General features: G+C 30.4%; 4 protein-coding genes and 1 pseudogene across 5 annotated transcripts; 4 read left to right on the plus strand and 1 right to left on the minus strand.

The window, feature by feature from the left end:
• Positions 1-450: 450 nt before the first annotated feature.
• Positions 451-2,533, plus strand: LOC137812169 (glutathione transferase GST 23). The gene is made up of 2 exons (XM_068614086.1): positions 451-967; positions 1,978-2,533. The coding sequence occupies exons 1-2, from the start codon at positions 653-655 to the stop codon at positions 2,347-2,349; spliced, it is 687 nt and encodes a 228-aa protein (XP_068470187.1). The 5' UTR covers positions 451-652; the 3' UTR covers positions 2,350-2,533.
• A 2,123-nt stretch (positions 2,534-4,656) lies between these two features.
• ERD2 (ER lumen protein retaining receptor family protein) lies at positions 4,657-8,639 on the minus strand. Its single transcript, XM_068614080.2, has 6 exons — positions 8,413-8,639; positions 7,943-8,208; positions 5,814-5,929; positions 5,323-5,396; positions 5,180-5,243; positions 4,657-5,097 (listed from the first exon to the last, which is right to left on the minus strand). The coding sequence occupies exons 1-6, from the start codon at positions 8,501-8,503 to the stop codon at positions 5,061-5,063; spliced, it is 648 nt and encodes a 215-aa protein (XP_068470181.1). The 5' UTR covers positions 8,504-8,639; the 3' UTR covers positions 4,657-5,060.
• A 1,405-nt stretch (positions 8,640-10,044) lies between these two features.
• Positions 10,045-11,108, plus strand: LOC137812164 (fasciclin-like arabinogalactan protein 11 pseudogene; annotated as a pseudogene). The gene has a single exon (XR_016518772.1). The product of XR_016518772.1 is annotated as a fasciclin-like arabinogalactan protein 11 pseudogene (transcript).
• Positions 11,109-14,718: 3,610 nt separating this feature from the next.
• On the plus strand, positions 14,719-15,885 carry LOC137812165 (fasciclin-like arabinogalactan protein 11). The gene has a single exon (XM_068614082.2). It carries the CDS (start codon positions 14,815-14,817, stop codon positions 15,664-15,666), a length of 852 nt encoding a protein of 283 aa, XP_068470183.1. The 5' UTR covers positions 14,719-14,814; the 3' UTR covers positions 15,667-15,885.
• A 2,499-nt stretch (positions 15,886-18,384) lies between these two features.
• LOC137812166 (fasciclin-like arabinogalactan protein 11) lies at positions 18,385-19,686 on the plus strand. The gene has a single exon (XM_068614083.1). It carries the CDS (start codon positions 18,507-18,509, stop codon positions 19,443-19,445), a length of 939 nt encoding a protein of 312 aa, XP_068470184.1. The 5' UTR covers positions 18,385-18,506; the 3' UTR covers positions 19,446-19,686.
• The last annotated feature ends 4,035 nt before the right edge of the window (positions 19,687-23,721 follow it).

Raw genomic sequence — 23,721 nt, forward strand, 5'->3', positions numbered from 1 at the left:
TCCTGTTGGACCAACCGATGGTATAAATCTTATTCCACCTAAACAGATTCAACAAACCTAATCCGTGGTTAGCAACTAGGTAATACAACTCTAAACACATACACACTCCTTAATCTGGCTCACTAAGAAAAGTCCATTACAAGTAATATAAATAACACATATTCCAAGGAGCAGGCACGCCATTATTACTGTTCACTTCCGAGTATCAAATATCCATTTTGTTGACTTGAGCGTTAGAGTGTCTTTTACAAGTATAGTGTCTTTTACAAGTATCCTTATTCGACATCTATCCATAATGTGACCGAGACCTACTAAAAAAAAAGAGAAGCAAGACGAAGTTTGATTTTGCCACCTAATAGGAAGGAGCCACCTAATAGGAAGGAGGAAGACAAAGTAAGATTCTCTATGTCAATCTCCCTGGTTGAAACACTTTCCAATATGCAATAAAATATAAAAGAAAAAATCCGTGTAACCTATAAAACACTTGATCCACAAATTTGGAATCTTAACAAGATAAGGATGTACCGCATTCCATCTGGTCAGATTTGGCTGCGAGAGTTAAGAAAAGTGGACTTATAGTTTGCGGAAAATTACGGAAAGAACCACCGACAGTATATAATGAGAGGCGAAGAGAAGTTGAGAGAGAAAGAAGATGGGAAGCGAAGAAGTGAAGGTGGTGAGCTTTTGGGTGAGTCCGTTTGGTATAAGGGTAGAGTGGGCCTTGAAACTGAAGGGAATAGAGTATGAGTATATAGAAGAAGATATCTTCAACAAGAGTAATCTCCTTCTCCAGTTGAACCCGGTTCACAAGAAGGTTCCGGTTCTTCTCCATGCCCACAAACCCATCGCTGAGTCATTCATCATCCTTCAATACATTGATGAAATTTGGAAGCACTATCCACTCTTGCCACAACATCCTTATCAACGAGCGCTTGTTCACTTTTGGGCCAATTTTGGTGACCAAAAGGTAATTTATCAATTCCCTTCTACTTTTTCTTTACTGCACTGCTACAATTGTTTACGAATCTTGTGTTTAAAAATAAATATATAAATATAATAATTTAAAATTAAATGATATAAAAAATATTAAAATAATAGTATTAGAATATTATTAAAAAATTATTAAATAAAAATTAATTTTAGAGATAAAAAATAATTAGTTGTTATATTGACAAATTTAAATATTATTTTAAAAACTAAAAAATTATTGGTATCTAAATTAGTTTCTATTTTTGCTAAATAATTTTTAAATGGGTATCTAAATAGCTACATAAATTTTAGATACCAATTATTTAAATTCTAATGTTGGTATCTAAAACCTTAGTATATAATTAGATAGCAATTTAGAAACTATTTATCAATAATAGAAAATAATTTAGATATCAATAAATTTTTTAGTCTTTAAAATAGTATATAATTTTATTAATATAATAACTAATTATTTTTTTTATCTAAAATTGATTTTTCTTGTAGTAGGAGTTGTAATATGATTTTATAAAAAAATTGAATTATAATATGATTGTATAAAAATTTTGAGTTTTCAATGTATTATTACCTTAAATTTTTTTTATCACTTTTTGAATTAAAATGAGCATGTTATTGTGTTATGTTATCTATATACTAACTGACTTATCCACATCTTGTTCCAAATGAACTTAAAACAATAAAAGGTGAAGTGTGTGAACCAAAGTTATCTGATCACACTGAAGTGTGGTTGGCTCATATCACACAGGTTTCAGAATGACTAAAAACAGCTTTAGAGAAGCTTCTTCTAATTCAATAATTTTTTGACCATATTCTCACTCACCTCGACTAGACAAAATAGAACCATCCCAAGACCTTTTCAAAAGTGTTTTTACATTCCATAAATATTAAGAAGAGGTGAGAATCAAACTATTCAGTAACTGATTTTCTTTGTCAGCAATGTGGGTGTATTAACTTATTTTTGAATGGTTGTGTTTGTGTGTGTATAAACAGCTTTTGGACCCATCATGGATTGCAATGTGTAGCAGCGGGGATGACCAGGAAAACGCTCTGAAAGTAGCTAGAGAATCGATGGAGAAGATTGAAGAAGAGATTAAGGGGAAGAAGTTTTTTGGAGGAGACAACATTGGATACCTTGACATTGCCCTTGGATGGATCTCCTACTGGCTTCCTGTTTGGGAGGAAGTTGGATCCATGCAGATAATGGACCCATTGAAGTTTCCAGCTACCAATGCATGGATCACCAATTTTCTGAGCCACCCTGTGATCAAGGACAACTTGCCCCCAAGAGACAAAATGCTTGTTTACTTCCACAGTCGCAGAAAGGCACTTTCTTCATCTCTTCAGGGTTGGTTCAAGGTTTAGATCTGTTCTCTCTCCATGTTTCATAGGCCAAGATGTTAGATGTTTGTAGAATGAGAATAAGAAGAGGGAGTCACACTGGCTATGTTTGTATTTTGGGTTCTTTGTGCTGCTATAATAAACCACTTTTTGGATGTGTAACTCACTTTATGGCATATGCAAAGGAATAAAGTTTGTTTCACACTCTCGTTTTCTCTCACTAAAATGCAAATGGCACATTACTAGTGTGGTGAGTAATGAATGACCATCACACACTTCTAATACTAAATATTAGAAAAGTGTTTAGAAAAAATTCTAAGAAAATAAATAGAGGGTAGACAATGTTAAAAAAATAAATGAAAGAATAAAAACAGTAATAAAAGAGACATCTTCAAGAAAGAGAAAAAAGTAAAAAAAAATATGAAAAGAAAAAACTAAATTCTAAAGTAGACAAAAAAAAAAAATCAATCTTATTTTTTGTGTGAACAGTGTATTATTTCTAGCCTCGTATATGAGAAATTGATATGTATATTTTACAGGTTTTAGCTATGAAAAAGGTATTTCTATAAAGAAATAACTACAAAGAAATAAGCAAGTTTTTAGATATATAAATTACTAATTTTATACTCTAGATTTATTGTAAAATATTTAAGTGACATCCACTTATTCCACGTGCAATTGGATGTATTTATAGTCATTGATCTTTATTAATAATACAAATAAATCACACTCGTTAGTATGAAAAAATATTTATTGATTGTTAAACTGTTTCATTAAATATAACTATCACTTATATTATTTAATCTAAAAAATAATTGACATCAGCAATTTGAATTAACTAACAACTATTTTTTAAAATTTTCATGATTTATTTATTTATTATGTAAAAAATTAGAAGTAACTAATTTCATTTTACTTCTTTTGTGAAACAAATTTTTAAAATATAGCAATTGAAATATGCAGAAACAGCAAAGAAATATGATACATGGATGCAAATAACGATTATTGGAAAAATTTAGAAATATATTCAATGAGAATGAAAATAAAAAGTTAAAATCTTCCAAAAAAGCAAATTAAAACTTGCAAAAGCAAAAGGAAACCAAAAATTTAATAAAAATGAATTAGATATAAGATAAAAACATGAAGTCAGTAACATGAAAAAAAAACTATATTAAAAAAACTCTAAAATTTAGAAGTCTCCACTACAAATAATCTCACTTCAAATTTTGTAGAGCTGTAATTATTTTGAATATTGCGTCTACAATGTAGAGAAATATACAACATATAAAAAGAAGAAAACATGAATCAAATAATAAAGAAAAAGATATACAATAATAGAGTAAATAAAATGAAAACTAAGAATCATGATATGTAATTTCTAAAGCTTAAGATTATTTTGAAATAATAAATGAAAAGTCACTGGTGATTAGTAGGATTAACGCTGCTGCCTATGCTTCTTAAAAGCCACATGGTTAAGTCGTTCAATTAAAAGCCTTGTAAGTTTTTATATTTTAAAATAATTACAATCAATTTAATAAGAATATATAAATACGAGTTAAATAATCATAATAGACTATTGAATTGAATTTAAAATATTTTTTTAATAAATTTTATTGACTCAAAAGCACACCTTTTAACATGTGGGAAATAAATCAAATATAATCTAAAAATACTTTTTTATTAATAATGTACTGCAGTTTAAAAATCCGGGAAATGACTAAATCAGTTTTATGTCGATCAAATTCTTCATTTTATAACGTAAATTATTCAAAATTAATTCAAATAAATTGGTTTTAACTCTTTTCCTCTTCAAAAATTACTAACCAAAGCACAATTTTATCAGTTTTACTCTTCAAATCATAATCTTACAATTTACAATTATCAAAATTTTATTATATTTCGAACTTATAAATTTTAAAAGTTGTCTTATACCAAATTTATTAAAACTCCACTATAAATACAAAAAATTACGAATGAATCAAATTTGTTAAACTTTAAAAGTAAGTTTTAGTTAACGGGGAAAAACTAGACACAATAAAGGTACCAAAATTGCAATTTGACTTTTAAAAATGTTTGGTTTTTACCATTTTAACTAATACGTTCTTTATAACTTGAAAAAATTTCCATTCAAATTTTGCCTACTGCTATTTATTAAAAAAAAGATAAATTAAAAGCCTAGATGATAGTTTTGAAACTTTATAGTTGAAATAATACAATGTGATTAATAAGCCTAACTAAAATTTCTCATCGAGGGACAAAGTACAGTATAATTATGCATAGAATAGACGAAGCAATCACGTCTCGGTATCCGTCTGAATTTTGGTTTAGTCGTACGTGAAAAGAAGAAAATGTATAATTTTACAGTGTAATAATCATACATTTGCCATACCTATGCCATGGATCATTCGTATCATAACAAAAATCACCTACCTTACAGAACCTACTATACAGTAATATGCAATGGAAAGTTCAATATACAAAACATCGTCACATAACACTTGCATTTTAACCTACACTTGAATTGCTTGATGGTTAGATTCATCAGAAGTTAAAAACCGTTCGTTTACCCTTCTACCATAAAAATAAAACCCACTTACCCCACTTAAGAACAGGGAGAAGAAGTTGGTCTATACCGTTTCTCAAAATCAACATCATCCAAACCACGCTCTGTAAAATTTGGCAGTGACTGGTCTCACCTCACGGGTCCAAATTCCAAAAAACAAACTTAAGATTAATCAGGCAGGCAACTTCAGTTTCGAATTGTTCTTCCAACTGTAAAACAAAACTCCTCATATTACCTATTTGCCAAGTAAAAATAAGAAATAAAATCGACCTTAACTCATAATAACATTACCTGATGAAATAATAATAGAAGAAATCGGCATATAAAGCTGTCTGAACAACACCTGAGGTGCCAGCTGTAAAAAAAGAGAGTCAGAATATTACTAATGTAAACATAAAATTCCCAAAGAAGTTCTTATTTTCAGCCTTAATTACCAATCCATCTTGTAAATCGTGGCTCGGTCAGATAGCGATATATCCAGTTTAGGATGTAAAATGCACGATACGCACTGCAGTTTGAAAATAATCACTACATTCAGAGACGTTCATATTGAAAAATCTATACAGCTTGCTAACTGTTCAAGTATTTGTGCAAAAATCAAGAGACAAATTAGTAAAAATGCATAAGTAGAAAAGTGACAATTCAAACCAATAAACAGGATTTGCAAATCAGGTACGATGAAAAAAGTTAGGACAAACATGTAAAAATAGATGTATAACATATAACACAACAATTTGGATGAGTTTAATTTCTAAGCTATTTCAAGATGGCAAATAGGAATACACCATTGTCACTATAAGTTATCTCAGGAACTTAGAAAAAGGACAATCTGCAAATAAACAGCATAAAAGAGAACATAGTGTAAGATACCAAAATATAAATGCAGATCTTAAAAAGAGAACTAACTCAACATAAGTGTGCATACCCAAGAAAGAATACATATTGCCCGGTCAAATTGTCCACATTTCCACTTCTTTGCAACAAAACCAACTGGGGCAATATTGCAACTGCTTCCAAGTATATTGAAAATGCCCAGAAAACCTGTTAACAGATTTACATAAAGTGTAATCATTCATGATCTTACAATGTGTAACGGAATTACTATAAAGCTGATATGTAATACACAAAAGCAATTTTTAGATTGGCAATCCATTTTTAAATTGCAATGTATGTTTGGACACGAAGAACATTTGAAATCTTGAGATGGATTTGCTTTAACTCTTGCAATATTAAGCAGAAAAAATAAAGGGAACGGTCAGTTACACATGCCACAGAGTCCAAAAGGAAATAGATATCCGCAGAAGTTTTATAACACACTAAGCAGAGGTCAACCATACCATTATGCACAAGGGCCATAAGAAGACATGCATGGATTGAATTGTTTAAATATGAATTTTTCTCCCAAGTGCTAGCTTAAATACTATGTGAAACTTGGTCATCTTGTGAAGCATGTTACGACTTGGGTCCCTAACATAATTTTTAGATTTCCACCCAAAATCTCAAGAGCACTCAAAACCCAGTTACATTATTTGGGCAAAGTTGTCATTCCTAGATGGCAGAGAAGTGCAACAGACTCCAAAAATGGGATAGCAGGATAGCAGATAGAAGATAGTGGGATGACCCCAAAAGTGGGATAGTCGGAATGACTGCTATTCTAATATTTTTTTTATATACTAAATAATTAGTATAAGTTAAAAACAAAAAACAAAAGAAACAATTGAGAACTTCAATCTTAAAACTTTCTTTTCCTAGAGTTTCTGATTTTGAAAGAACAGCCTTCAAAGATGTAATAATGATTTTTCAGACGGAAAATATACTCTGATCTGATGCTTTACTGTTCAGAAAAGTTTGGAAATACCTTCAGATTCCATCCATGACAGTAAACTCAACACTCTCCAATGAAATATTGAAACCTTGAGTTGTATTGAATACAATCTATTGAAGCTTTAGTAAGCACAAATAAACAAAAGTTTCAAGAAACTAATGTTCAGGTATTCAAAGATAATTATGCAAATGAGGGAAGAAGATGAATACAATCAAAACCTAAACCGAATCTCAATGTTTAAAGGAATCTGGGAGATTCTAGATAATACATGTATAGCAATGGTTTCAAAAGATCCAATTCAAGTACCATTCTAATTTAATGGTAAGCAAGCAGTGAGCACTGGAACATGGTAGCTGCATTCTTCCACTTGCCGCACTCAAGTTGAGCCATAATGGTAATAATTCCTCAATCGAAAAGACTATAGTATCCAATGAACCACCACTCTTTGTAAGCCATTTTTATAGTGCATAGTTACGTTCAAATTGAAGGCATGGTTAATTTGCCAACGCTCAGATCACATTTCACAATTTCAAGTGAAAAAACAAGCATTTCAAATTGTTTTCACCATTTGAATTTCCTTCTCAAAATAGGAAATGAACTGAGAACAGAGTGGCGTTTTTTGTAATTATTAGTGAAAACGTATCTGCTGAAAATGTATTAAAAAAACACCATAGAAAATGGGGTTCCATGGGTAAAGAATCATTTCTATCAACAAAAACTCATACTTATAAGATTTCTGAGCAGTAAAAAAATGGTGTAAAATTTCAGATCATATAACTACAGTACCCAAAACACAAGAAGGGTGTACCTTCGTTCATGAACACAACCATAACTTTCCTGCTTATCTAAACCTGGTCACTGGAACCAGGCAAATCAATCATCTATCTAGTCAAGCAGATGTACACCAATGCACAACACATCTTCCAATGGCCTTCTTCTAAAGAAGTAAACATTTGGGAAAATGCACAACGATTAAAGATCAGAAATACATCACAAATGGAAAACCGTAAAACCCCACAACTCAAATACAGAAGATGACAGGCTAAGCATAACTAACAAAAAGCCAATCTATGCCAGTAGACTCTTCTTACAGAACACATTCACAATGCAAAACTTCAAAAAAAGAAGATAATATTGAAAATGAATTATTAGAAACTAGCATCTACCTAACAGGATAAAAGAGAATACGAGGTACGAAAGGGGGAGTGAATTAAAAAGTAGTAACGGACCTCTTGAACGGAGAACTTTTCGTGCCAGATAAGTGCCAAAGCAAAGCTGGCCCCAACAAGGAAAAAATAGCGAAAAGTGTCGAGTTCCCTATCGTAACTTCTCCGGACCACCGGGTGGAAACGCATGCACCAAACAATGGCTAAGGAGCTGGCAATGAAGACCACCTTCATGAAGGTGTTGTAAACGGAGATGAAGTCCGTGAACAGATCCAAATAACGAAAGATGAACACAATCGCGTACAGTTCTTGAGTCTTGCGAGAAACCCCTGAAACCGAAAAAAATAACAGTTCGAATAAATAAGCGAAATAATGAAAATGAAATAGTTATAGAATTGATCCTGAATTTTTGGTTGGCGAAGGGATGTGACTAAGGGAGTGAAGTCGCAAACCGACATTTGAAAATAGAACGCAAATTAGTCCGAATTTTGGGGGAAGCGGAAGAAAATAAAAGAATTAGAATGAAGAGTGACCTGAGCAAGATTTGGTGGCGTAGATTTTGAGGAGAAGGAGGAGAATGCTGAGAAGATGGGTCATGTCACCGGCGAGCCTGAAGACGTTCATGGTTTTGCCCTAACGAGAGAGACAGAGAGAGAACGTTCGAAAGCAGAGAAAGAAAGGAGGGGAATGGAGAAACGAAACGAAACGCGAAAAGAAATCCAAATGAAAATTACGTGACTGTATTGTCTTGTGCTTCTTCTTTTTTTCTTATTTGTTTAATTATTTTGGATTTTTTATAAAGGTGTGGTATAATCATATTCTGCTTTTTGTTTTTTCGGCCTTCCCCTCACCTCTTCAATTTATTTTCGCTATCATTAATTACTATTATTTTCTTTTTCGGTCTTTTCAATTACTACCTCCTGTAAATTCCGCTTATAAAAAAAATATTAGTTTATTATTTAGAAAATTAATGTTAATTTTGACTGAAATATTAAGGAATCCTTCGTAAAATAGAATTAATAATAAAATAATTTATTATTTGTCTTCCATTCAATCTCATAAATTATAAGTTATTATTATTATAAAATAGAGGTTACATTATTTAATTAGTCTGTCAATTATTTGAGATTTTTTACGTAGGTATCAACCAAAATATCTTGTTAATTTTTTTATTGAATTCTTTTAAGTTTTTTAAAGTTATTATATATTAATATTTTTAACAGTTTTAGGCCACCCTAAACTAAACTCGTATACCTAGTTGTTTAGGTTAGGCGCATAATTAAAAGTTTAGTATAGAGACCTAATTGAAAAATTCTCAAATAGTTTAAGAAGCAAATATTGAATAATTTAAAATAATTTACATTCATACCTTTTGAATTTTCTTAAATTACATTAATAATCCAGTTCTTTTAAAATTTTACAAAAAGTTTTCATTTATTTAAAAATATTATATTATAATTAATCTCTTTTTGTATCGTACCTTCGCTTCTTCAATAGTTAAAAATATTAAACTTCCTTTTATAATAATTTACTATGGTAAACATAAGATTGATTTCTATCTCATCATACTAGAGAGCATGCTATTCACACCATAATGTTGTGTTGAGGGATTGTTAAGACGGAAGAAAATAAGTAAGCCATAAAAGAATATTATGTGATTAAGGAACCTGGCTTCAATCTCGTTTGTTTTTCTCCACACTGCAGCAATAAAATGACTTTGCCTTTGTTTGTTCGAGTTGGGATGCGAGGCATTTATCAATTTTCCCAACTTGGCTTTTGAATGATTACTCGTATCAAATGATAAAAATGTCAGTTCCCACAACTTAATCGTGATTGATTTGATGTCACATCACCTTACCTGAATCATAAGAGGGAGTGCTTCCTTTTTCTTCACTACTGTGCATACCTCATCAGTGCACAACTAATTCAGATCTCACTTTTCATTCAATTTTCCTTGCATCTCCAACCAAAAGCTCTGGGCATACAGCACCCAATCCACTTATCAATCAACTTTATCTGTCTTGATATACCACCTTAATCTTCCAGACAGATAGAGAAAGAGAAAAGATAACCCCACAACACACAACCTTAGCTTATTTTACAACTAAACTTTGTACCTAGCTACCATTCACTTGCCAACTATATAAGCGCACATATCAAAACATTCTTTGTCATTGCAACTTCCAGTTCATTGCAATTTAGTACCAAAGGACACAACCTTCAATTTCCAACATGAAGATTAAACAAACTCTCTTCTTCTCACTCCTACTACTTGTCCCCATTTTCTCAATCACCACTTTAGCTCAGTCCCCAGCTGCAGCCCCTAAAGCCCCAGAAAAACCTGCTCCAGCAAAACCTGCCCCAGCTGCACCGGCTCCTGCACCCGCAAAGCCATTAGTCCCGGCATTACCCCAGTCACCCTCTTCAGGTGATACTTCTGGCAGCCAAGACATCGTGAAGATCCTGAGGAAGGCCAAGTCATTCAACACACTAATCCGGTTGCTGAAAACCACCCAAATCATCAACCAAGTGAATGCACACCTTGTGACCTCAAAGAATGGAGGCTTAACCATCCTTGCACCCGATGATGGTGCCTTTTCAGAACTGAAAGCAGGGTACTTCAACTCCATTGGAGACAGACAACAAAAAGCATTGATACAATATCATGTCCTCCCCGTTTATGTCTCCAGCTCAAACTTTGACGCTCTGAGCAACCCTGTGCTGACACTGGCCAGTGACAGCCCCACGGGGTATCAACTAAACGTGACAGCATATGGTAACAGTGTGAACATTTCAACTGGGGTGGTGAATGCCACACTCACAGGCATTGTGTACACAGACAAGACACTTGCAATATATCATGTGGACAAGGTCCTCATTCCTCTCGACTTCTCTAAGCCCAAGAGTATAGCTCCAGCTCCAGCTGTGGCCAAGGCACCTAAAGCTGAAAAGGACAACTCTTCAACAGAAGATGATGACCAGGCTCAGGCAGCCAAGGACAGCTCTGGTGCCATCATTCATGGGACAACCTTGGTGTCCTTTGGAGTTGCTCTACTTGCAGCAGTAGCTACAATGTCGTGTTAAAGAACATTCATTTCAATGTTTCTCCAATGTTTGTTGTAAAAGCCAAAAGGAATATTTGCATTTTCATGAGTGATTAGTTGTTTTGCATTTGCTTGAGAAATCGTTGGCAATTGAAATTTCCAAATAAATTATTAAATTTCATTTATTTTGTTTATAAATTTAGTTAAATTTGTGTTTTGTTTGTAAATTTAGTTAAATTTGTGTTCGCAAAAGCAATCTATATAATTGTGCGCTAATATTATTGTCTGATTTGAGTCATGATTTACTTTTCTTATGGTACAACTAAAATAATGATTTATGCTTAAAGAAAGAAGAAATAGGTTTATAAAATATATAATTTTATAATAGGGAATAAAAATAAAAAAGAAATTAAAAATGTAAAATAAGAGTCTTTGAAGAAGAGTTGTATATATCATTATTATTTTATTCTTATGTTAAAGGAGGGAAATCAGAATGATTATAATGGGAGTCGGATAACGAAATTATATTTTATTTAACAAATATATATGCATTAAAATTCATATAAAATATTTCTAATTGTAATTTTTAAATTACTTTTGATTAGTTTATAGAAAATATATTTACATACAAGACAAACTAATAATTTCTTTTTAGTTTCAACAAAAAGAAAGTATGATTTTAAAAATATCAGAAATCCAATCATATAAACTTTCAGGGAATTATAAGAAACATAAAATTGGTATTTGTGTTAACCATATTTTTTTTACCAATATTTCTTTTTGTACGGAGGTCCAGAAAGCAAAAGCCCAAACCTAGTTTTTCTTAAATATGAGGCCCAAAGGTTATACACGTAAGGATATGTTAATCCTAAGTTTTCAATAAATTTTTATAGGAGAGTAAACAAAATGTGAAACAAACTTGTTATGAATAAATTAAATAATTTTTATTTATTTTATTTTCTCTTAAATGTTTATTTTATAAACAAGTTGGTGGTGATGGAGGAAATTGAAAAGGGTAAAACAATTGATGAAATATAGCTGCCATAGAAACACTAGGGTACATCCATCTATGCACAAAAGGTATTTTATCTCAAAACTTAGTATCAAATATTATTGTTTCATCATATGCTTTATTTCTCAGTAAATGCAAATGCAAATATACATGCCTCATTCTCTTTCTTAATAACACTAGGCGCTCCATTACATATGCACTTTTTATTTTTATTATTATTATATTATTATATGTATATTTATATTTATTTAAATGAAATATAGATTTATGTGTATTTGTATATATGAAAAACATAAATATGATTTTCAAGAGATTTGAGAAAAAAATAGAGAAAATGAGAAAAAACAAAAGAGAAAAAAAATAGTGATAAAATCTAAAAAATTTAAATAAAAAAGCAACAATCGTAAAAAACTGAAAAAATGGTTCAGAAATTAAATTTTTTAAAAAAAACAGTTTTTATGATAATTGTTTTAATATGTTTTAGAAAAAATAAAATAAAATAAAATAATATCCATAATACAATAATAAAATTAAATATTGATTTATCATTTATTTATCATATTAATTTTATTACATCTTCTTCTAATTCCTGGTTGATTTACTTCCCGGAAGTAATTAACTACTACTTTTCATAATTTTTTAATGAAGGTCTCGATCTATATTTTTTTCCTAGATATTTATCAATAAAAATACATTAAGAGGATATTATATTGTGGTATTTTCCATATTTCTTTTCGGAAACATAGAAAATGTATTATTTTTAGATTACAAATTTTATTCTTCCTTTGCTAATTTAAAGGCCAGGTATGTCTAAACTTTAAAGATATTCAGAAATGGTAAAAAAAATCCTATACTTATAATTAACTAATTTAATTTTAAAAATTGAATCTCATAACTTCAGCGTCATAATATTGTATATATCTTTTGTTTAATTTTTATGGTTGTTGTATTTGTGACCAGTAATGTTACATCTTTTTTGTTATTCTTCTACAAAACTTCCTATTATTCTATAAAAACATATAAAATGACCAATATAATCATTTAATATTTTAAAAGTATAAAAAATAAAAAAATAGCAAGTGTCTTTTTAACTATTTTTTTTATAATACACAAATTATTACGGATATTAATTATTGAGTAAATACTCATATTGATAAAAAAAAGATGGGAATGATGGTGAAAAAGTCTGTAAATAAAATCATTCTCATACAACTATATTAATGACAAATATAAGTATTTAATATTTTAAATACTTATTCAAAATTTGTGAAGGAGAAAGATAGTAATCTGTGTAAGATAAGGGAGGAGGATAAGATTCTTATGATGATGACATCAATTTAGGCAAGATAGGAATTCCATCTGAGATAATCACAATGGTTGTAAAATTTTGTTAGTGTCTCATTGTCAAGATATCTTGTCCAACCAAATAAATACTTCCCATATACGGGTATCTCTAGATTAATAATTGTATGGATTTTATTACAGAGAAGTTACTTGCTTTTAAGTTTACATAAATGCACTATTTTTCTTGCTATTTTTTCACTTCAATGAATTTAATAAAGGAAAAAGATTTTTTGACAATAACTTTTGATGTGATGGTTTAGATATAAATATATATAATAAATGGTAAATTTATAATTAAATAATATAAATAATATTAAAATAATAGTATCGAGGATTCTAACGTGGTTGTATAAAAATTCTGGATTCTTAATATATTATTACCTTTTAGTAAATTGAAAAATGAGACTTTGACAACCATAAGAGTTGTACACGATTGATTTAGATATAAATATATATAATAAAAGATAAATTTGTAATTAAATGATATGAAAAAATATTAAAATAATAATATTAAAAATTGTAATGTAATTGTATAAAAAAATAAGATTATAAATATATCATTATTCTAATAAATCATTTATGTTCATGCATGGGCAAATTGTTTTTAAGTATTTAAGAGAACAATTAGAAAACGGTATCTCTTTAACATCTAGTCTCTAGAATTTCCCTGTGAATAGCAACAATTTTTTTTTTATTTAGTTAAAAGCAAAAGAAAAATATACATTGAGAATCTTGCTCCATATACCACTTTCTTTTTTTACCTAAAATTTTAATTTTATTTTATTTTGTATGAAATAGCAAAAATATTTTTTTTATATTATCAATTAAAAGTTGTACAGTGGAGAAAAAATTGGTGAAAGCAAAATAATCTTCTTTTATTTATTCATGTGTACTCAAAGCTCAGAAACCAGTGTTGATAGATTTTTAAGAAGGAAGAAAGTATAGGTTGATTAACCTGGCTTCGATCTGGTTGCTGTCTCGCTGACTGCAACAATAATTGACTTGTGTTATGCTTAATTGTTCGATAAGGAGAAGTGGTATTTGTTCGATTTTCCAACCTGGTTTTTGGATGATTAATTGAAACCAATGATAGAAAAAAGCTTTAACAGTTACTACAGCTTGCTTAATTGTGATTGATTTAATTTCACATCTGCTTACCCGAATGATAATAGAGATGCTTCTTTTTTCTGCACTAGTGTGCATCTTTTACAGCCACAACCAACTGAGATCTCACTTCTCTTTCAATTTTCCCTGCATTTCAAGCAAAAGCAGCCAAATCCATTTCTTAAATCAACTTTATCTGCCATGATATTCCACCTTAATATTCCTAGCAGATGGAGAAATGATATCCCCACACATACAACCATAAGTTATTTTACAACTAAACATTGTACCTAATTATCATTCACTTCTCATCTATATAACCACCCTACCCCGTTCCACATTCCACAAAATCAAAGCATTTATTGCAATAGCAACTTCCTATATTCATTTGCAATTTAGCAGCAAAGCAACCACAGCCTTCAATTTCCAAAATGAAGATAAAACAAACTCTCTTATTCTCACTCCTTCTAATTGCCCCCATTTTCTCAATCACCACTTTAGCTCAGTCACCAGCTGCAGCCCCTAAAGCGCCAGAAAAACCTGCTCCAGCAAAACCTGCCCCAGCTGCACCGGTTCCTGCACCTGCAAAGCCATTAGTCCCGGCATTACCCCAGTCACCCTCTTCAGGTGATACTTCTGGCAGCCAAGACATCGTGAAGATCCTGAGGAAGGCCAAGTCATTCAACACACTAATCCGGTTGCTGAAGACCACCCAAATCATCAACCAAGTGAATGCACAGCTTGTGACCTCAAAGAATGGAGGCTTAACCATCCTTGCACCCGATGATGGTGCCTTTTCAGAACTGAAAGCAGGGTACTTCAACTCCATTGGAGACAGACAACAAAAAGCATTGATACAATATCATGTCCTCCCCGTTTATGTCTCCAGCTCAAACTTTGACGCTCTGAGCAACCCTGTGCTGACATTGGCCAGTGACAGTCCCACGGGGTATCAGCTAAACGTGACAGCATATGGTAACAGTGTGAACATTTCAACTGGGGTGGTGAATGCTACACTCACAGGCATCGTGTACACAGACAAGACACTTGCAATATATCATGTGGACAAGGTCCTCATTCCTCTCGACTTCTCTAAGCCCAAGAGTATAGCTCCAGCTCCAGCTGTGGCCAAGGCACCTAAAGCTGATAAGGAAAACTCTTCGGCAGAAGATGATGACCAGGCTCGGGCAGCCAAGGACAGCTCTGGTGCCATCGTTCATGGGACAACCTTGGTGTCCTTTGGGGTTGGTCTGCTTGCAGCAGCAGCTACATTGTCGTGTTGAAGAACATCCATTTCTCCAAGTTTCTAATATGTTTTCAGGATAAGCAGGCAACTTCTGTGGACTTGTGTTTATGCTGTATTCTTTGACTTGTTTATTGCGTAGGAGAAGCGTTGTTTGTGAGTTATGTGAACCCTTGTTCTGTTTTTGTTTTGTGATCAAGCCAAAAATATGTGATTCGTTTTATTGTAAAAGAAGAAAGGAATATCCCTTTGTTTTTTATGCTTTTCGGTTATCTTCTCCGGTTGGAATCTTCTTACTCTCCATAGTCAATGATGAGTAGCATATTACTCTCCTAAACATTTAAAATTATTATTAGAAAAATAATATATAAATACTTCAAATGTTATATATTTTGAAATGTCTTCCCAGTATTTTGTGAGGAAAAAGTATCTCTAATTGAATTTAATTACGTTGTATTAGTCGATTTGAGATCACAATCTTATGGTCATTTGTAGTAAAAAAAAAAACAAAAGGACCTTAGGTGATTCTTACCTTTTTAATTATCTATAAAAGATTTGTAATAGTAGACTAATGTTTTGTTTGGATTAGAAAGTGAAATTGAGGGAATAAATTTTGAGAGGATTTGAACAGAAAGTGAAAAAAATTATAGTTTTGATTAAGGTAAATAGAGGGAAAAATATAGAGAAAATTGATGAAAGTTTGTAAGTGATATAATAAGTGTGATTGAAATTGTATTTTTTTTAATTGATAAAATATAAGTTTATGCATTTACTTTTATATTTAAAAGTTGTAGAGAAATAATTTGATTGATTATTTGTAAATTATAATTAATTTGAATTAAAATAATATTTTTGGTAATTGAAATATTATTTATGATATATTAAAATATTATTTCTGCATGGAATAGTAATAATATTAAATGACATTATATGAAAAGCAAAAAGGTAATATTATAAAATCACATTTTACTTGTAGTTTTCTCTTTATTATTCAGAAGAATCAAATTGACTATTTTTACAATTTTTTTACCACTCATTCTTCATAAATTGTGGGATACCAATACACATGGTTTCTTTTTCTTTCCAAGTGAAAAACAATCATTCGGATACAAACCGTTACTAAAAGTTAAAGTTAAAAGTAATTTTATATCATCTAAAATAACAAAACCTTAAAAGCATCAAACTTCAAAGTAGATAAACCTTGAATATGATGATTCATCTTACAACATTATCTTAAATTTGATTTCAAAATATACATGAATATTGTAACTGATGTGATGTAATAAGAAAAAAAATACAAAATGAAATTATGAATATAGAATAAGTGTTTAAAAATAAAAGTAGTTCATATACTTACGTTAAAATTGAAAATTTTAATTGGAAAAAATAATATTTTATGATAGTAATATTGTTTACTTTTATTATTAAATGGGTAGGTTTGCATTATACGTGCAGCTAATAAATTTCACACTTTTACGGTAGATAAAATTTATGATGTTATTGAAGTTGATGGTTTAATTAATATTAAAGAAATTCTAAGTGTGTGTTTTGACAATAATATAAAATTATTTTTTAAAGTAAACACTATTTCTTCTATTATACTGCACGGTAATGGTGTAACGAGTTACTTCTGATACATTAAGATTGAAGAAATAGATGTTGCCACTCACTCCAAAAGATACCACTCTGAACTTAAAGAAATACTTAAAAGGTATTGTCATGGGTACAAAATAATACCAAGCATTTCAAAATTATTTTATCAATTAATACTATTGGAACACTTATAAAGGGTAAAATATTTTTTTACGCATAACTTGTCTTTTATATTTATCAAAGATGCCCCAATTGGTTATTTTCTTCTTCTTTATTTATCTATTAGGTGAATGGTCATTTTAGGTATGTAAAAAGTGTGAATAAGGTAAGGTTTTCACTTGATGATTTAGGATGATAATACAAACACCACAAGCTACTCTTTGCGTCACACAATAATATTAAAAAGTATATAAATAATAATGAGATCTTATCTGAATAAAAAATGTCCCTATATGTTGGAAGCCTAGTATCCATTGTTTTAAGAAGAAAAAAACTATATATGTTAAATAAAATAATCAATATGATACGGCTAATGATTGTTATGGGAAGGATATGCACCTAAAATAAGGTTAAATTTACAATTAATTGAAGGGGTGCATATATACATACATCCTCAACAAATCCCCTTCAGCATAAAAAATTGAGAAATTAATTACATTATACAATTTTATAATACAGAATGAGACAGGATAATTGATGGGACAGAGAGATAGAAAATTATATTCTAGAATATGAATTATATTTTCTGAAATAAAAAGTAATTTTATGAACGTGTGCTAAGTTTTGGGATATATATAATAAAATGAAGATAATAGAATTGAGGTGTGTGATTGAGCCTTCATGTGGCTCCATCCTCACCTGAATCTGTCTGAGACAAGGCCACCTTAGATTGCTACCATATTAGGTTTTTGTTCCTCCTACTTGATGGAACTTCTAAACCAATACACACACTTATCGTCCCCTTTCCATCTATACTTTACCCCATGTATCCAACTCATTGCAACAATTATGTGAAAGCAAATGGTTCCCTCACCCATTATCACACTCTGATGCACCACCTTTCCCTGACAACGGAAGCAGATTTGTTCTTTACAGCAATGTCTATCTTTCCAACTAAACCTTGCACCAAACAATCATTCATCCTTCCCCTTCTAGCCTCCAACATAAAAAGGCAACCCTTCTCTCATTCTCTCACACCCCAACCACTCCAATATACTACTCTCAAAAGCAAAAATATCCCACACTCTATCATTCACCCTTGCACTCCAACCCTAAAAAAACCTAGAAATGAGGATCATGCAAGAATCTCGATCTTTCATTATTCCCACCACAATTCTACTACTAGCACTATTTCACATAACTTCAGCACAACTCTCACCAATTCAACCCCCCACAACACCATCACCACCGTTGCCCCAGCCCTCCCCGCCGTCTCCGGCACTTCCTTCGCCGCCGGCAACAGCCCCGGCACCGGGATTCAACACTGTACCTCTTGTCCCAGTGACCCCAAGTGGGGCCCCCACACCCACGATCATCCCCAAAGGCCCCACCATTGATATAGTCCAAATCCTAAGAAAAGCCAAAAGGTTCTCCGTTCTCACTCGCCTCTTAAAAACCACCCAACTAATCAACCAACTCAACTCACAGCTCGTAACTTCAAGCTCGGGAGGGTTAACCCTCTTTGCACCAGAAGACAGTTCCTTCTCCAAACTCAAAGCAGGGTTCCTCAACTCTCTTAGCGACAGGCAGAAGGTGGAGCTTTTGCAGTTCCACACTCTCTCTTCCTTCATTTCCATCTCTAACTTTGATACTCTTACAAACCCGGTTCAAACTCAAGCTGGTGACGATCCCAAGAGGCTGCAACTCAACGTCACCTCTTTCGGAAGCCAGGTAAGCATGGCCACCGGCGCCGTCAACGCCTCCATCACCGGAACCGTTTACTCCGACAACAAGTTGGCGATATACCAGGTGGACAAGGTGCTTCTCCCTCTCGACCTCGTGCTACCCAGCAAGGCGCCAGCTCCAGCGCCGGCGTTGGCGAAAAAAGGGTTGCCGAAGGCTGATAAAGGGAATTCCACGGCGGCGGATGATAGTACCACGGCCAGCGATGATGGTAGCGACGGGAAGGGTTTGTCAGCGGGAGTTTCTGCAGGTTGTTCGATGAAGTGGGTGAATAGTGTTGTTGTTGTTGGAGTGGTGGGTTTGGTGAGTGGAGTTATGATCTGAGGTGAGTGTGGATGGAATAGATAGAGGGATTCGATCTTTTTGTTGTGCATTTGTGAGTGATATGTATGCTTTCGTTCTTGGGGTTCTTGTTTGTGGGTATAGCTGTAGGGTGAAAATGTATTCATGCATGCATGGGTTTTTCTCACTTCTTTTGTTTTGATAAGTTGTTTCTTACTTCTGGTAATTGATCCATTTCTTTCTGGCTTTGTAAGCGGATTTATAAAACAAAAGGTTCTGTGTATATTTTGCTCTTGAAATTTTGTTATTTGGTTATAATATTTTTTTCATTTTTTATGAGAATAAAGTTTGTTTTTTCACCGAATAATAAAAACTACTATTCTACAATTGATTTTTGAAATAAAACATTATATTATAATTAAATAATAATTTATTTAAATATGAAAAGTTACAACTCTTTTTAAAAAATAATAATAATTTATTTGAGTGTTAAATAAATAAATGTAAATTTAAGTATCAAATAAATATAATTGGTAAGCTTGGTATCGAGCTATATATATTGTTCTTTAAATTATGATAACAAAATAGATATCTAGCTATATTGTTCTTTGAATTATTAGATGGTAATTTTTTCGAAGAGATCGGGATCATAAATTATATAACATATTATATGATTAATGATTACCAAAGTACATTGGTTTGTTGTTTTAAAAAATGTTATTTTTACCTATTCTCTCTATATGAATAAAAGTGTAAATGTTTCTCTTTTTTTTTGGTGGTAAATGTTTCATTTAACAAAAATAAATAAATATGTCCGTTTTATTAGAGATAAATTTTTCTTTGTAAGTCGCACCTCTACTTTTCCTCTTTTTGCTTCTTTTCCCTCCATATTAAACTTAAGACGAGATAAAAAAATATATTTCATTTTCCCTTTAATGTTAAAGATTTATGGATAAAGATATAGCTGAAAATACATATGCATGGGTTTACAGCAATTTTGTTTTTCTGAGTGAAGATTATGCACTACTGATAGCAACCAAAATGTGGGTATAAACAAGAAGCCCAAAAGATGAACAGTGATTTAGCCCACAGATTATGCAATAACAACACCGACTTCAGATAATATCCCAGCCATAGATATGCTTGCTAGTACAAACACAAGTATAGCTCCACAAAATACTTAAAACTTAATTTCCTAAAGCCTATACATTTCTTTTTGTATCATCTTCCATTAATTACAGAATAAAATTTTCACAAAATATTTTTTACACTCTCCATGCAGGAGAAAAAACGACTTTACCTATAAAAACATTCATAATATATAATCTTATGTATAAGTTGATAACATCCGAAAAAAAATGTGTTAAAGACTTCATATCGATTAAAAATTAAAATTTATAAGTGAGGATAAATCTTATTTTAGAAATTAATTTTATAAAATTGAATTAAACTTAAAATTTAATTTTTTTTATGAATTTTTATTTTATATGCATCTCAAGGTTTCATACATCTAAGTAAGGTACCACGTTTCTTTCTTAGGGGAGTATACAATATTCTTACAACAACAGTACATAATTTTAAATTTTTAATCCTTTTTTAATTATTTAACAATTTTAGCATAATTTTTTAATATTTATAAACTAAAATAAATATATAAATAAATTCTAAAATAAATTTAAGAAAATTAATATCTTTATCTTAATTTTTTTATTTCCTTTCAATATATTGATTTTAATAAATAGATAAATATTTGTTTGAAATTTGAACTCTTTCTATATATCCCATTATTTTAGAGAAAGAAAAAAATGGTGTGTTTCAAAAGTCATCTGCATCTTTGAGACAGTGAAGAGGCCATGCATGTGCAAAGTGCAAGCTTTAACATCTCCGTCCTTCTTCCGGTCAAATAATAAAAGCACATTTAATGGTGAGGACATGTTGCCGGTTAGAGTTTTTTTTAATACAAAATATATTATTTTAAGAAAAAAAATGTTTCCCTTACTCCTCAAATTTAATTTTGGTTCTTATATTTTTAAACCAATATTAATAATCTAATATTTAAAAAATGTGATATCGATCTTCATCTTTAAATTAATATTTGGCGATAGGTTTTTTAATTGTCAAAAAAAGGCAAAGATATTATTATTAAAATATCGATAAAATGTATATTGAAATGACATGGTGTTTAGGTGCGCTTGACTTGTACCATTTTTTTTTTCCAAAAATTAAAATTTATATTTATTTTCATTTATGATATGCTAATAACATTTTTGTTACGTTTTTATTTTTGTTCGATAATAACATGTATACCGTATTCAAACCTCGTCTCATTTAAATGAGCATTAAATAATTTTAGAAAATAAAATCAAAATAAAAAAAATGATATTTTAAAACTCAATATCAAAAGAACAAATAGTTTATTTTTTAATATTTAAAAAATTATAATTACTAAAATATTTAATTAATCAAAGATATCTTAATAATTTAAAATAAAAACGTGTATAAAAATATAACAAATATTAACATACACATTATACTCCTCCTACCTAATTTGAAAAAACAAATCCAAATATCACTCATATCCATTTAACATTAAAGCGATTAATTTTGAGGATGTTATATTGTTGACGGGCCGTACTAAATTACTACCTATGATTTTTTGTTTTGTTTATGATTTCAAATTCCGTGGTCGGTCCTTATAATTATTTCTCGCACAAGTTGTTCGTGAAATTAGTGACTTTGGTGAAAAGGGTAGGCACTTTTTTTTTATTAACCCTAAACTAAGTTATTCCACACCATTTCCACTTTCCACACAAAGAAACAACAATTAAACACATCAAAAGTCTAAGAAATCTTCTAACTTTTTTCCTTTCGGCAAATGAGATAGAAATGCATATTTATCATGCATGCACTTCTTTTCTTTTCTTCATGTATATATCTTATGAATGTAATATTTATTTATTATTAAAAAATAACCTTTAAATATAATTCGACCTTATAAAATTATTAAATAAAATTTGTAATTATTTATATACTTCAAAAATATCCTTATTTTTATATGAATTTGGATCTCCAATATTTATATGTAAAAAAAAAACAGTAAAAAAAATTAATGTAATGTCTTTCAATTTTTAATCCTTCTTATTTTGTAGAGACTGCAGATATTTATGACTTTTCAAAGTTATTAATGTGTTAAAATGAATGGAGCATCTCAATTTATTTGAAGAGTAGTTGCATAAAGGACCAGACTTTATTATATGTGTTGGTAATGCTATATTATACATTAATTTAAATATAGCCATTAAATAAAAAAGTATTTATATATTTTCTATTTCTGAATTTCAGTGTGAACGAGTTGTAAGTACACCATTCATATCGAATTATCACAATATTAAACATTTGAGAATCTCATACCGAAAAATAAAATGTATTTAATTTTAAAATATTAGTAGTAAAATTCCTAAATTGAAATTTGGATAGGAAAATGTATAAAATAAAATTATGAATGGGGAATGCAATTAAGTCTAACTGAAAATATAAATCATATTTTTTTAATTCAACGTAGAAAATATAAAAAAAATAAAAATTTGTTGTTGAAGAACATCCCAGGCTTTGCAAGTATATCACTCCATTAGAGACATCCCAACAAATAGATATGGAGCAATTAAAATAAAGGATTTATTTCACCAACTTCTTCGTCAAACCAGAGGAATAAAATAATTCCTCAATAACTTTAAGTTATATTTAGATGTACAGAAGGAAGTTAACTCTTATTAATTACTAGTTTTAGGCATTTTAAATATATTATATTTCATTCAGTGTATTTGTATTTACTTTTTATAATTTAATATATGTATTCATGATATTGAGCCTATAATATATCGATAGTATTTACTCTTGTAATAATTATTTAAAAATCATATATAAGATGGCTTTATTAATTATCAGTACATATCTTATGCACATAACATATTACAATTAAATTATTTGTTATTTATTAGTCCAATTATATTCTGTTCCCTTCCCTGAGTGCTAAGGGTAGATTTTAAGTTAAAAAAGTGAATTGTCATTTGAGTGTGTATTTATTTATTTATTTATTTTAATTTTTGTAACGTGTTCTCTAATAAAGTTGCTAGATTATTCGAGTTAAGTAATCACTAAAATAAATTATACATTGAATATTAATATTAAATTAGTGAAATATTATGAGGTTGTTTATGAAAGTATACCATTGAAGTATGTATTACACAAGCTTCAATTTTACATGGTGCAAAGAGATATATGAATGGAGAAAGTGTTTAAATATTAACAGTAGATTAAT

Source organism: Phaseolus vulgaris, chromosome 2 (genome assembly GCF_051622355.1).
Source record: "Phaseolus vulgaris cultivar YP4 chromosome 2, ASM5162235v1, whole genome shotgun sequence".
Classification (NCBI taxonomy): domain Eukaryota; kingdom Viridiplantae; phylum Streptophyta; class Magnoliopsida; order Fabales; family Fabaceae; genus Phaseolus; species Phaseolus vulgaris.

Bases quoted from the DNA above. Each gene is read 5' to 3' on its own strand.
- ERD2 (XM_068614080.2), bottom strand. From the start codon at position 8,503: ATGAACGTCTTCAGGCTCGCCGGTGACATGACCCATCTTCTCAGCATT. The intron at 5,930-7,942 runs GTCCGTTACTAC...ATCTGTTAACAG, and splicing joins AAAAGTTCTCCGTTCAAGAG to GTTTTCTGGGCATTTTCAAT. The intron at 5,244-5,322 runs GTAATTAAGGCT...CTTTTTTTACAG, and splicing joins ACGATTTACAAGATGGATTG to CTGGCACCTCAGGTGTTGTT.
- LOC137812166 (XM_068614083.1), top strand. From the start codon at position 18,507: ATGAGGATCATGCAAGAATCTCGATCTTTCATTATTCCCACCACAATT.
- LOC137812169 (XM_068614086.1), top strand. From the start codon at position 653: ATGGGAAGCGAAGAAGTGAAGGTGGTGAGCTTTTGGGTGAGTCCGTTT. The intron at 968-1,977 runs GTAATTTATCAA...GTGTATAAACAG, and splicing joins CCAATTTTGGTGACCAAAAG to CTTTTGGACCCATCATGGAT.
- LOC137812165 (XM_068614082.2), top strand. From the start codon at position 14,815: ATGAAGATAAAACAAACTCTCTTATTCTCACTCCTTCTAATTGCCCCC.